The 15212-nt window shown below is 34.6% G+C and overlaps 2 protein-coding genes across 2 annotated transcripts in view; one reads left to right on the top strand and one right to left on the bottom strand.

Moving 5' to 3' along the window:
• LOC125652868 (integrator complex subunit 7-like) overlaps positions 1 to 15212 on the top strand; it is a 44650-nt gene that overhangs the window by 8474 nt on the left and 20964 nt on the right. Inside the window, exons 5-10 of the mRNA XM_048882312.2 lie at positions 253 to 333; positions 674 to 815; positions 961 to 1099; positions 2241 to 2356; positions 3253 to 3360; positions 3575 to 3702. Of these exons, the coding sequence (XP_048738269.2) occupies positions 253 to 333; positions 674 to 815; positions 961 to 1099; positions 2241 to 2356; positions 3253 to 3360; positions 3575 to 3702 (714 nt within the window). The remainder of the gene's footprint in view (positions 1 to 252; positions 334 to 673; positions 816 to 960; positions 1100 to 2240; positions 2357 to 3252; positions 3361 to 3574; positions 3703 to 15212) is intronic.
• LOC125652867 (COMM domain-containing protein 1-like) lies at positions 4999 to 7250 on the bottom strand. The gene is made up of 3 exons (XM_048882310.2): positions 7067 to 7250; positions 5486 to 5776; positions 4999 to 5402 (listed from the first exon to the last, which is right to left on the bottom strand). The coding sequence occupies exons 1-3, from the start codon at positions 7241 to 7243 to the stop codon at positions 5298 to 5300; spliced, it is 573 nt and encodes a 190-aa protein (XP_048738267.1). The 5' UTR covers positions 7244 to 7250; the 3' UTR covers positions 4999 to 5297.

Below are 15212 nucleotides of genomic sequence, written 5' to 3'. Positions count from 1 at the left end.
AAACTGAAATTGGCAAAAAAGTATAGATCACCAAACCAAACAAAGATATCAAAGAAAGTGAATCGTTTCAGTCCCAATTTAATGATATTACAGGTTTTAGTGACAAATCCAAGACATTCTTAAATCTTGTCACTTTAAGTACTAAAATGTAAAAAAAAAAAAATTCAAATTTCCCCCAAAAAACAGTAACTGTAGTATTTGAAGTATTTATGGGTATTTACACATAATTAGAAATATGATACAATATTTTAGATATGATCAGAAGAAGAAATCTACGTACCAGAGCCATCAAAATGCTGGTGTTGGATGAAGCAGATGAAATGTTAAATAAAGGTTGGTAACATACTCAGTCAAGTAAGATTTGCTCACCTAAAATTGTTCATTTTAAACTCTTAAAAACTTGACAACATTACAACAAAATAGAATATCAGAACAAATGCAAGTTGCTATGTTTGGACATTGACCCGATATCATTTTGATATACTAGGTTACCTATACTGGGTCAGTACAGCAGGTACATGTAATTGCAGGATAAATTTCATTTATAAGCAATTGAGGAGTTCCTGTGCCAAGTATTATTTTCCATTGGTGATACATTTTGGTAGAGCCATTCTGTTTAGAAGAAATCATTATTTTTAGAATGTATCCCAATTCATTCCAATTTCACAAACAGGTTTCAAAGAACAGATTTATGATGTGTACAGATACCTTCCTCCAGCTACACAAGTTTGTCTCATCTCTGCTACACTTCCACACGAGATTTTGGAGATGACCAACAAATTCATGACAGATCCCATCAGGATACTGGTCAAACGGTCAGTTGTCCAGTTATTACATTTAACGTTGGACATTGTTTATTTGTGTTTTGGTCTTGAATTCAAGATGGTTGTATCTTTACTATGCTTGCATGTGTTTTGAATGCATACACACTGTTTGAATGAAAGCCTTTCCCTATTTTAGTGATGAGTTGACCTTGGAGGGAATTAAGCAGTTCTTTGTGGCTGTAGAGAGAGAGGAATGGAAGTTCGATACATTATGTGATCTGTACGACACACTGACCATCACACAAGCTGTCATATTCTGCAATACAAAGAGAAAGGTATTGTTGAAGATTTTTTAATTGTTTTTGTGACTGACTCTGCATATATAATAATGTAGAATGTGAAAATACATGTACCATTACACATAGTGGAAAAAAATAGTCACTGAAATGTTGTGTTTAAGAGATGTTAAAGATTGCTAGAAATCATCAGCTTGTCGCAAAATGATGACAAAAGTATCATCTTATTATCTTATAGTTTTTGATCTGTCCGTCCACGAAAACTGTGACCTTGGCCATAAATTTAAATGGATGATAATAGATAGGACATTCATATTTCATGTGTGTATTTCTTGTGACAAGATCTTTCTTTTGGTACCTAAATTTTTTATCTTGTGGTCTTTAACTATGGGTTTTACCTTTTTAGAATTTTAACCTTGGCCATAACTTTTGAATGGTGATAGTGCTTTCGTATTTCACATGTGTATTACTTTTGACAAGATCTTTCTTGAGTAGCAAAATTTTTGACGTCATAACCTTGGAGTTAGACATACTTTTGAAAAACTTTAATCTAGGCAACCACTTTTGAATGGTTAGTGATAGGGATGTCATATTTCGCATGTTTATGCCTTGTTAGACTTTTTTTGGTACCCAATTCTTTTTTACATCATGACCTTCACCATGCAGTTTGACCTACTTTTTAAAAAAAAAAAACTTTAACCAAGGCTATAGCTTTTGAATGTTTAATGACGGGGCTTTCATATTTCACGTGTATTCCTTGTGATAAGACCTTTCATTTGGTACCAGAATTACTTAGCTACTCTACAGGGGCATCAGTGTTTCACAAACATGTCTTGTTTTAGAGTGAAATGCAGTTATATTGTAAATATTCAGTTGCCCTATCCTGCTGCCATCTTTAACAGAAAATGTCCACAGAAACGTCCCTTGTGATCAAATCTTCCTCAGTTTAAGCCCACATGTTAGAACAGCAAATCTTCCTCAGTTTAAGCCTACATGTTAGAACAGCAAATCTTCCTTAGTTTAAGCCCGCATGTTAGAACAGCAAATCTTCCTCAGTTTAAGCCTGCATGTTAGAACAGCAAATCTTCCTCAGTTTAAGCTCACATGTTAGAACAGCTTTGTTTAAAAGCAATATGCACTGTTTATTACAGAAATTCTGAAATTAAATTGTGTTTGAAAGGTTGACTGGTTGACAGAGAAAATGAGAGAGGCCAATTTCACAGTATCCTCTATGCATGGTGATATGGTTCAGAAGGAGAGAGAAGCCATCATGAAAGAATTCCGATCAGGTGCCAGGTAATAATGCATGTCTAATTCCTAGCCTGCTGTATATTTAAGATTTCATTTTTGAAAATACATGAGGTAATGAACTTTGACACTTCACGCCAGCAGACTTTATAAGTGCGAATTTATTTCTTATATCCATTTCTGTCAGAATTCCCAGTTGTTAAAATAGACCTTATATATTTATCAAAATTCATAAGTGTATTGTTCACAAATGCATCACATTTATGAGGAAATGGTTATAATTAGAATTCCTAAAGATATCAAAGGCAAAAACATTGGAAAGAACAAGGTACGATTGTGTACATAAAAAGGCCCAAAAATTTCTGTTTTAAATGTGATTTGCATTCAACTTGATCTGTGTTTTAAGCGAGTTAAATATATGCTAAGTTTTCTATATCAATTAAATTAAAGTTATTGTTTATTTGATAGCATTATGAAGAATTTCCCCTGCCTTTTTCTCAAAAAGAGCTTGATAACGGTTAAACTTTATCCATATTATTGCTTAGAAAAAGTTGTGCCCATCCATTGAGCAAAATGAAATTAATATATATTGTGTATTAATATAAGAGTATTTGAATAATAATTTGCTTGACGCATGGGCTGTATGTTTTCTGAAAGGAAAACTGAATTTATGAATTTTTCATTGATTTTGGCATATTTTTTATTTTTTGCCAACTTAATGCTCCTGTCGTATAACACAAAGCAATTTTTGGATCAAATTAAATGTAATCTGGGTTTTCTTATACATTCATTATTTGAATGCCATATTTCGGGACTTCTACTGAAATCATCCATTTTCTGGGCCAAATGACTGTAGAAACTGTACCTACTTCTTGAAATATATATGTATGTAATGTTTGAGTGGTTAAAGTTTTTCATGATATGTACATATCTCTTAATTTCAGTCGGGTGTTAATTACCACTGATGTGTGGGCCAGAGGTATTGATGTACAGCAAGTGTCCCTTGTAATCAACTATGACCTCCCAAACAACAGAGAATTGTACATACATAGGTGAGTCGAGTATTTTCTAGGCAACCACATTCATGCGATCAATATTTGTCATGTGATGGGTGTCCTGCTTGTCACTCAATCAAGAAGCTCTGAAGAATTCACAACTGGTTCCTAATTTTCATTGATGAGAATCTGAGCCTTTTGTGGTACTTTCAACAGTATGTTGTGTTGTGTACTGATACAGAATTAAATTTATCACTTTCTTCTTTTATAGAATTGGTCGGTCTGGTAGATTTGGACGTAAAGGTGTTGCTATCAATTTTGTCAAGAATGATGATATCAGAATCCTGCGAGACATTGAACAGTACTACGCCACACAAATTGATGAAATGCCAATGAATGGTAAGTCATTATAACAACTTGCTATCTTTTTAAAATCTAAGAAACAGTTTAAAAATTTCTAATGGCACCAAGTTGCAGTTTTAAATTAAAAGTTTTTCAAATAACATTTTGTGGTTTGCTTAACAATTTATCAAAATTTTGGGGAATGTAGTATGGTGCACAATTACTTGACAAGTACTATCATGTACATTGTAGGTATGCGATTTTCAATGGTGGAGTTCATGTTTTAACTATAGTCTAGTGCAGAAGTTTAGTTTACACGTCGTCAACTAGTGCTCGCGAACGAAGTTTAGTTTAGTTCAGAAATAAAAATATGGCTGTCTGCAACAAATCAGTTGTGGAACTATCAATTTTGCAAAGTAGTGTTCGATAATGGCGTTGAAGAATCACAGATGTACCGGCATAAATCTACTAGCTACAGCTTGTTTCTCGGTTACAATGTTTTTCGGGATCGAAAATTTTACCAAAATTCTGAATCATTTGATTTAGAATAGTTTTTCAATTGCATTTATTAAGCTTGCTTTCCAAGTGGAGAATGACTGACTTTGTTGCAGTTTACCATGCTTTGGGCAAGAGTAAATTGTAAAGCATGGGCCTAAATGAGTAAAATCGACTAAAATATCTGAAAACATGCACCTCTTTGTGATTTCTGTCATATATTCCTCGAAATTTAATCTGCCAACGTGCTCAAACTACTTTTCACACTTTGTCCGCCATCTTTGAACTAGACCACTAGTACATTATAGAGTCCCTTAGTAATTTTCAACTAGACTCATTCACTTCCGGCAAACTAAAGCACATTTGGGTGAACTAGTATAGTTTTACTTTTGTGACTATAGTTTGCAATCGAACTCCACCTTTATCTGTGAATATTGCGCAACTTGAAACCCAAATTATTGTGTAGTACATTCTGTAGAGTTTATAAATTGAGAATTATAATGACAATCAGAAAAACTGAAAAAATATCAAATGAAGTATGCAACATATCTTCTAACAAACTTGATTTTATTTTACAGTGGCAGATTTGATCTAGATCAACTGTATGGGAAGGATTGAGAAACAACTGTTGTGTTTATATCATGGGAATTCTGAGAGGATATTGTAAAATGAAAAAACTTTGAATTTGACACTTCAATTGTGGAATCCTGGTACAAATTTGTTTACATCTGTCGCACCCTTCATCAATCATGAACATTTTGTAGCATACTATATCCATTATATGCTCATGTAAACAAATGTAGATACAGATTCACTTTTTCTTTTTATGTCATAAAAAGTAAAAATAAACTGAAGAAATTTTTATAGTTTTTGTACTGTTTTAATATACATGTGTATTGTATGTACACTAATGGCATGTTGGTGAAACCATATATATACTTGTATTTGTAAGAGCTGAATCCTGATAATTTCAAGTACTTGTCAACATACTGGTTAATGCTGCATTTTATTTTAACACATACACTGTATTAGACGACAAGCCTTTCAATAATCTCATAAAAAATACTTGTATATTCATGCAAGTTGCAAGTATTTCATATCCTGAATGAAAATGCACTGACATCCGTTGGGAGTATACTTCTGATGTGATAACAATTTCATTGTTGACAATATTGCACTATCTGATCTTCAATGTCTTTCATGTTTTGCAAGACATTTGCTAGTTTATTTTCATCCATTTCAAATTGCACAACATCAGCTTTCTGAAAAATAAAAAAAAGAGCAAATATACAGAATGATGGTAGCCTAAGGTTTGATAGACTTAACAATCAGATTTAGTGTATACCTGTGATTCGTGTTGATTTTCTATCTGCAGTTCAACTATTGCAGTAGGTTCATTCATATTTTCTGTATTCTTGGCTTGTGATTTCACATCAATACGCCAGGACACTTTCTTCAAAGAATTGTTCCAATTTGTTTTTGAAACTAATGTGTCATGAATTTTATTCTTATGTACTTTCCAGAATTTTCTATATGCACTGGCTTCTTCTTCTGTCATTGCTGCTTCTCTTCTCTTCATTTGTGAAGTTAAGAATGCTTCTAATTGGTTAAAATCCATATCAGCTGATACCATGCTCTAAAAATTTTGCAAAAAAATATTGTTAGTGCTTAATTCTACATTTACTATGTACCTTTCTCATCATCTATATTATGAAATGTATCACTGAATTATGCATGTATTCCAACTATGTTTAGTTTTAAAGAAAAAAAAGTTTCCCCTTTTCACAATGAAATGTTGTATAACTAAATCTCAATTATGATTACATACTCTCATACTGGTGATACTGGTCATAGAGCTTAATTGGCATTGATAAACTAAAAATTAATAATTGGCACAAGATGAAGTTTCACTGAGAAAAACAGCAGATTTCTATGTATAAATTACAGCTTTGTACAAATTCTGAAGTGTAATTTACACCTCAGATTGAGATGGATGATACTGTAACTCATTTTTGAGAAACTTGCATTCAATCTATATTTAGCTCATACCCATTTTTGTTTATACTTTCAACACATTTTTAGTACAGAGGACTTTATTAAGATGGGCAGTGCCAATAATCTTAATGAAACAGCAATATGATTAAAACTCGACATCCTTCAATTTCAATCCAACATCCTGGCTAACTAGTACTAGTGGGAACTTGGCATTCACTGCTGTATGTCACTTTTATTTTCTGAGACTTTATTTTTACAATTTAGTTTGACATGAATGCAATGATTAATTTATTAATGAGACTTGACTTCTGCAAATCATTATTGCTCAAGTCTTTTGTGTTTAAGGGTTTATTCATTAGAGGAAAATTTTAGTGAATGGCTAGTCTCATGAAAGTTTACATGCTTAAATGTTCTGCAAATTCGATTTACGGTATACAGCATCGTCGTCATACCCATCTAACCCTGTCAGACTTCATTTGTCCAAGAGCAGCATATGCCAAATATTGCATGTGACATGAAAATTTTAACTGACAGAGAAAGTGAACTGGCTGAAAAACAATACAAGATGCAAATCATAACAGTTATCTCTCAATAAATAATGAGCTGGAATGGCTAAATTAGGAAAGGAAGTATTTATCTTTACTAGAGGCTTATCATGCGATATAAACAAAAACAACTCCCGGGTTCTGTTATCATTACGCGCAATCGTGGATTTTAATTTTATTGTGTTTGTTCAGACATAAATACCATTGGTTGCATTTGGGGTTTTTTTCCGCCATACATTCAAAGGGGATGGGGGGTGTTCGTCTCACCAGTCTTTTTAAACGAGTAAAGTCCGCGTACCTTAGTAGGAGAAAATCGGTCACCAAAAGTCAATCATGGCATTCGGCATACGCCTTTGACAAGTTACACATCGTGTTTTATCACAAACCTTCATGTAGTTGGAACATCGCCTCAGCAAAGATGCATACTCCTCGTCAGATGAATCAGGAAATATCTGACTCTTAAGAAATTCATCTGTGTACTCTGATTCGTTGTAGTAACGCCTTCTGGCTAAGCCTGTTAACAAAGCAGAGATAGTTTTTGTGTCTGCCATTTTGTTTGTCATGTGACTTAGTTTTGAATTATTAACTTGTTCATAAATAGCAAGTGTTCCAATTTTGATGAAATAATACATAACATTTACTTATTTAAACGTAATGAAAAGGATTGAAATAGTTGCTGGTACCTTTTTTTAAAATATACTTTTTGCCTAATAGCATTGAACGAATACTATGATGTACAACTGCGTTGATAAAACAAGCAAAGAAAGATGGCGAGCTACATGTACAGAAGAAGTGCAGATTTTGACAGTGTCACAGCTTTATACAAGGAATCAAATTCGGTGGACCAGGAACAAGATGCTAACATTGCCTTATCCGAACTTGACAAAGGTTTTACATTATCTCTGCATAGCATGTTGTCGGTGCTACCTAGCTTAGCGCAAATGATTCGGCAGGTCTACACTCAACACTGTAAACAACAACAACCACTGAGTGCTACGTAATCTCAGCGAGATTCGTCGAGGCTGGATATTTGGACTGACGCCTCTTTGGAAAAGGCATCAATTCAAATATCTAACCTCGACGAATTGCGCTGAGATTAAGCGCTACCCACAGGGGCGTGTCACGAAACATTTGCATTCTTCATATATGACCCTTTTAATTCTCTCTCTCTATATATACAGGGCTTGAAGCTAACTTTTTATGTCGCCAGTCCAGCCGGACTGATGGGGTATAATTTCAACCAGTCCATAGAAAAATTCACCAGTCCAACAGAGTTTTCCAGAAATAATTAACAGATTTCGTTAATGTTATTTAAATGAAATTTAACTTAACATGCTCAGACAATATTGTAACACTTAAATGTGGGATTTATATTTGCGAATCAGATTCGTCTGATACCTACAGATCGAAGCATGCCAAATGTGTATAAAATTTATATTTTCCAAAATGATGCTTAAGAAAATGAACCAGTCCCATCGGACTGACTATAACAAATGTCAGTCAGTCCGCCAGACTTTTAACCAGTCACAGACTGACAGGCATATGTTAATTTCGAGCCCTGTATATATAGCCCCTTTTCGCTACCATGCTACTGCTAGATACCACAGGTGCTTGGGTTTTAACATATGAATACACATTTTTTACATTAGGTTTTTCGATCTGACAAAATTTGGTTTGGTCCGGTGTGTTCATTGATTACACAGGACCGAATGTCCTGTGTGGTCCAAAAAACTTTCGCATAGACTGGTATATGTGCGGATCCAGAAATTTCCCCAGGAAAGTGGGTTCCATTTACCTTTGCAATTTTCTTAGAGGTTCAATTGAAAGTTCTAACTAGATATTTTACAACTGGAAGTGCATAAAAATAGGCATATATCTCTTGAATACAGAATATCAGAACCATTATTTTGTCTCTGATTCCCTTCACTACAAGCATGAGTTCAATACATCGGTTCAACCTTGATTTTCTACTACCTCTCATCGCCACTTTAACAAGTGACCAGCTAACAAATTGATCTTTGCATGTATAATTTAACAAATGTTAATTTTGTGATGATGAAAAATAAGTATGTCACACGTCAAGAAAATGGGAGGGGGGGGGGGGATACATGTTGCTGCATGTACGTGTCTGGAGGTCGATGCATAAATTGTGATTATTTATATCATTTCATTGTGGTCAGTTGTTTTAATGAGTCGAAAAAATAAATCTCATGAAGTAAATATCCTTATACGTGTGTACGGTAGAGGAAATAAACTTTTTTTCATCTCAGCTACCAAACCTCCAAAATTTTATTTTTGGTACTAAGGCATTCACTTGCAACATTCTGAAAAATAACCTTCAAACCAGGCAGATTTTTTTGTATCAGAAATGAGTCGTCTTTAGCCATTACTAATTTGTATATAAGAGTTGCCCAAGTGACGCATAATTTTAGTAACAATGGAATGAGGATATTTCATTTAAAAGAAAAAGAGAAAATCAATGGTGTACAATATGATGATAAAGATTTTCCAAAATATCTATTGATGGCAGTCCTGATATATATACAATGGATCTTGTAAAAATAACACATTTTAAAAGAGGAAATTAGAATAAATATAATACGGTGCAGAATCATTGTCTTTATCATATATTCAATATTCGTATAGTGAATAAATTGTTACATGTTTACCCCCCCTTTTATTTTATTGTTTTAAGGATACAATGAGATCCATTTACAATCCTAGAATTAATTATTAAGTTGATCACGATCATTTTGATGTCATGCTGACAGTACATATTTTCTTAGAGATAAATACAATAATGAATTTTTCTGTCATAGTAAGTGGCTTGGTTGATTTTCACATGTGTGTGCATGCTAAACTAACCCTAAATCAGTGAGAGAGTGGAGGGGCTCTAACTGTGTTTTGCATCACGGGTCATGCCAAGGAATTGAAACTGGTAAACAGACATGAGCAATTGTTAATTTCAGATGCGGATAAACCTTAGGTTTGTATTTTCTGTTGCACAAAACAAAATTCTATTTTAAATATGCATGCAGCAATGGACATTTTAAAAAATCTTCCAGCCCTGACCACCAATCTTCAAAATATTGATACCTAATCTCACTGACCCTATCTAGAATTTTAGCACATGTATGCACACTAAGACACAGTCACACTGAGTTGACAGGATGAGGCTATAATTGGTGGTTAAATGTTTACATGTGAAAAGGCAACAGCTTAGATGAGCAATGTAGTCATTTGTACTTCTTGTTTTGATATACAAAACCTAGGTGAAGCCCTGTGAGTACAACTGTATAATTATGTTCCCCAAACAAAGTTTGGGAACATATTGTTTTTACTCTGTTTCTTATTAAGGTCTTCCGTTTCTAACGGAAGACCTTCTAGTGATTCTACTGTTTATTATTATTATTAGGGCTTTCCACCTTTCTGTGGAAAGACCTTTTGTTATTGTTCTGTTTATTATTATTATTATTATTATTATTATTATTTGTCTTCTTTTCTTTCCGCCGCGAGAAGCTCTTGACGTTTTAAGACTTATCGAAAAACAATTTAGACCATCATATTTGACATCTCGAAACATGCTCAGATCTCACCCTGCGTATTTAATCTTTGACCCCTAACGAACTGATGGAACTTTACGCAAAAAACCCTTGTTATCGGATCACCTCGAAAACCGCAAATGATAAGAGCATGAAACTTTCACTAAATTCTTTAGTCGATCAAGCTGAAGCGTTGTAGTGTTTACTTTTAAGTTTTCGGTGATCCCTAAAGGGAGTTAATGGCCCTGAAAGTTTACGATTTTTACGGAAAAATTCAAAACTCCTAAAATATAAGTCGTAGAAAGACGGAACCAACTGGAATGGAATACTTGACCTTTGACCTTGAAAATCAGGTCAAGGTCAAAGGTCAAGGTCATCCCCAAAGACCAGAAAATGGCACTTTTTATACTCTCTTTCCCGCTTCAGATAGCAGTGAAATACCATAGGGGTCAGCATGGAATTCTGGACGGGTCTCCGTATCATGAATGACAACTCTCAATTTGGACCCCTCTGCGAACCGTGGCGACGCGCGTTGAAAACCTTGTTATCGCTACTCCTCCAGAACCGAAAGTCGTAGAGACACGAAACTTTCGCTGAGGAGTTCCCAGTGAAACTCCCTTGCAGTGAGAAGTCAACCGAAGGGAACCGGAACCCCTTGAGCAGAGTTATTGCCCCTGCAAATCTCCGATATCGTTATTTCAGCTTCTAACTTGGACAGGAATAGCCCTAGAGACACGGGAGCACTTGCCACAAGACCGATGACCTTGACCTTCAAAAGGAGGTCAAGGTCAAAGGTCAAGGTCACACACCTCCCGGTGCGCGTCCGTGGTGGTCCACAATACAACACAACAGGACTTGCGGTCTCTCGGCACGTCCTCCTAAAAGCACACTATATCCATGCACATTGACGCCTGTCCTACGTTCAAACACACATCAAAACAACAAGAAAACCCTTAAAATTCCTTTATTTATGGTCTTTGGATGTTACGGCCTTTAAACAATGGCTTTCGTGGCCCTAAACACTTTATAAGTCACTTGGACTTCTTTGTCATTAAGCAAGTCAGTCTGGTGTAGTGGTAGAGAGTCTGTCGCCATGATGGAAGTTAAGCAACATTCATCGCGACGAGTAGTTGGATGGGTGACCGTCGGAAGTGGGTTTTTTTTTTTTTTTTTGACAATGATTTGAAAATTAATTTTCAAGAAAAAGCACTGAAAAGGTGGAAAGTCCTCTAATTGTTCGCGAACAATTAGGATTACTAGTTATTATTATTTTTTTTTTTTTTTTCCCTTTCGTCTCCTAGACCGTTGGATGGATTTTCCTGAAACTTTCACAGGTTATAGACAACGATGGTACCTCTAGGCATTTTTTTCATTTTTTCAAAATTCACTTCCGGTCGCAAGATATGTCCAATTTTCGTCTTTTTACAAAATATCTTGTCCAGCGTTTTTCTCAGAAGCGGTAAAAGATAGAGTCACCAAATTTTCAGAGTTAATAGATCTTACTTCGTAGGCGTGCAGTAAGGGGTTAAGAATGTCGGCTGTCACTTCCGGTTGTCACCGGAAGTGATTAAAGGAATCATGAATTTCAAACTTTTTTCTTTCAAATTGAAACCTATTTCGGTTTACTATATCTTGTTCTAATTCTCAAAAAATGTTGACCCCACCGGAAGTTGAATCTTCAACTTCCGGTTATATCAAATAAAGACTATTCATTATCTCATTTTTCAGTGCCATAAATCTCGGTCATGAAACTAGTTAATGAGTTGAGTTTTACATATATTATAGTCACTATAAATGTCTAAAGTAACGTCAAATATTTTTGTAAAATTTACTTCCGGTCGGCAAATACGGCTTATTAGCTGTTTTCGTTGTCCAGCGTTTTTCTCAGAAACGGTAAAAGATAGAGTCACCAAATTTTCAGAGTTGATAGATCTCACTTTGTAGGCGTGCAGTAGGGGGTTAAGAATGTTGGCCGTCACTTCCGGTCGTCACCGGATGTGATTGATGAATCATAAATTTCAAACTTTTTTCTTTGAAATTGAAACCTATATCGGTTTACTAGGTCTTGTTGTAATTTTCAAAAAATGTTGACCCCACCGGAAGTTGAAACTCCAACTTCCGGTTATATCAAAGAAAGATTATTCATTCTCTCATTTTTCAGTGCCATAAATCTCGGTCATAAAACAAGTTAATGATTTGAATTTTACGTATGTTAGAGACAATATAATTGTCTAGATTATATTTAAATATTTTTGTAAAATTCACTTCCGGTCGTGAGATATGGGGTGGACATATTCAAACCTTGTTTTTTCAGTTTCTCAATAATGAATACAGATAGACGTTTGAAACTTGTAGAGTTGATCAACTAGCATTAGTCCATTGTATACATGCATTCAATTTTTTCGTCCGTCACTTCCGGTCTATACCGGAAGTATTTGAAAAAATGTCGATTTTCCAATTTCTTCTAGTGATTTCTCAGAGATGGCTGGATATATTTTCTTGAAATTTTCAGGAATAATGTCTTATGAAATGACCTTGCTATAGGTATTTTTGTTTTACAAAATTCACTTCCGGTCGGAAAATATGGCCGGTTTTCTGTTTCTCAAAAGGAATTTTGTCCAGCACTTTTCTTGGAAAAGGTAAAATATAGGTTCATCATATATTCAGGAATGATCAATCTCCGTTTGTAAGAGTGCAGTAGGGGGTTGAACATGTCGACCGTCACTTCCTGTCGTCACCGGAAGTGATGGAAAGAATCGCAAATTTCAAACTTTTTCTTTTAAATTGAAACCTATACTAGTTTATCAACTCTCTTTCAAAGTGTCAAAAGAATATTGAGTCTGTCGGTGGTCAAAACGACTACTTCCGGTTTCTTGATAAAATATCTTTTTACTTTTCGTCTCTTTGTCCCCATAAATCTCGCTTATATTTGAAGTCTTTCATATGATTTTCACATGTCTTAATAAAAGTATCAACTTCTAGAATTTTGATAATTTTGTTTTTCAAAATTGACTTCCGGTCGGTAGTAACCTGCTACTTTTTCTTTCTTTAGTCTACTTGTTTTTGTTGAGAACTCTTTCAGATAGAGACGTGAAATTTTCAGGGAATATAGACAGTAAAGAATCGATGTCATTTATAGGAAAACGCATCTGAATAGTACTTCCGGTCGTCACCGGAAGTTACGAGAAAGGAGTAAAAAATTCGATAATATATTTCTCATTCATTGTTAAGGCACATTTTCTGATACATTTAAATGGTTTTCGTAGGAATAGAAAGCTCTTTACCGGAAGTGGTCTAACGGAAGACCTACTCATTACTAGTAATGAGTGTCTAGTTATTAGGGTCTTCCGTCTTCAGCGGAAGAACCTTCTATTATTCTATTGTTGATTTTTCACTTTTCTTATTAAGGTCTTCCGTCTCCTGCGGAAGACCTTACTATTATTGTTCGCGTTCTTCTTCTTCATTATTATTATTATTTTTATTATTATTATTATTATTATTATTATTTTCCTTGGTAGTACACGCGTTTTTCTCAGCCATTTCTCGATCGATTTTCATGAAATTTTCAGGAAAGATGTCTTTTGGTGACGAGACTTTGCTTGCAAAATTTCGTGCTTGACGTCACTTCCGGTCAGGAGTTATCTCTCTTTTAGTGACTTTTTGAAGGGCCTTGTTGTCCACACATCTCCTCCGTTAGTTTTGAAGCTAGAGTCTTGAAATTTCTACACAAGATAGAGTAAACATTTGAGAAGATTTGTGGGGGATTCGATTTTACCGGAGGCGATTTGCCTAAACGCTCGCCTGGACCTGAAAAAATGGATGCCAAAATTTTTCGCCGATTTCGGCGATTTTTGACCTTTGATCTCCAATATCTTTTTTCTTGCAAATATTTTGTTAAGACATGTAGAACAAAAGTTGTGCACATTTACGAGATCTTTTCGAAAATATCAAGATTTAGGGCCTAGCCCCTTAAATTAGGGATCTATAAGGGCTCAAAGTCTAGATCAAATATCTCAAAAATCGTTAATATTTTGGTATAAGTCAAAGAACAAAAAATGTTCATCTCAACAATCCAAATCTATTCATATAAAAATTTAGGTCATATGTTACGTAATAAGGGATTTTAAGGGCCAAAACCATAAATTTTTTACCTCTTGTATCTCGAAAACGACAAATATTTTGAAAAGCAATAAAGAACAAAAGTTGTTCAGAATGATGATCTGAACAATATGCATATTTCGTTTTTACCCTATGTGGCCCCGTTAGGGAGCTACAGTTTGGCCCCTAAAAATTACTTCTAGAAATAACTCGAGAACGGTAAAGAATTTCTAAATACTTGTTGAACAAAAAATGTTTGAAATGTCATGACCTTTCTTACGATATCAAGCAAAAGGGGCTGACCCTTTAAATTAGGGGCCCAGAAGGGTCCAAAGGTTGATGAGAATATCTCAGAAACTGTTAATATTTTGTAATAAGTCATTGAAGCGGAAATGTTCATCTAAACGAGCTTGTTCTTATCAAATCAAAAAGTAGGTCATATGTTACGTAATAAGGGATTTTAAGGGCCAAAATCATAAATAATTGACGCCTCATATCTTGAAAACGACAAATATTTTGAAAAGCATTATTGAACAAAAGTTGTTCAGAATGATAATCTAAACAATATGTACATTTTGTTTTTTCCCCATGTGGCCCCGTTAGGGAGCTACAGTTTGGCCCCTAAATATTTCTTGTAGAGATAACTCGAGAACGGTAAAGAATTTCTAAATACTTGTTGAGCAAAAAATGTTTAAAATGACAAGGCCTTTCTTACGATATCAAGCAAAACGGGCTGGCCCTTTAAATTAGGGGTTCAGAAGGGTCCAAATGTTTTTGAGAATATCTCAGAAACTATTAATATTTTATAATAAGTTGTAGAAGCGGAAATGTTCATCTCAACGAGCTTGATCTTATCAAATCAAAAAGTAGGTCATATGTTACGTAATTAGAG

This window comes from Ostrea edulis, chromosome 5, assembly GCF_947568905.1.
Source record: "Ostrea edulis chromosome 5, xbOstEdul1.1, whole genome shotgun sequence".
Taxonomy (NCBI): Eukaryota; Metazoa; Mollusca; class Bivalvia; order Ostreida; family Ostreidae; genus Ostrea; species Ostrea edulis.
Note: the sequence above shows the minus strand (reverse complement) of the source record. Positions and strands in the feature narration are given on the sequence as shown.

Bases quoted from the DNA above. Each gene is read 5' to 3' on its own strand.
- LOC125652867 (XM_048882310.2), bottom strand. From the start codon at position 7,243: ATGACAAACAAAATGGCAGACACAAAAACTATCTCTGCTTTGTTAACA. The intron at 5,777-7,066 runs GTTTGTGATAAA...CAAAATTTTTAG, and splicing joins GATGTTCCAACTACATGAAG to AGCATGGTATCAGCTGATAT. The intron at 5,403-5,485 runs GTATACACTAAA...TTTATTTTTCAG, and splicing joins AAAATCAACACGAATCACAG to AAAGCTGATGTTGTGCAATT.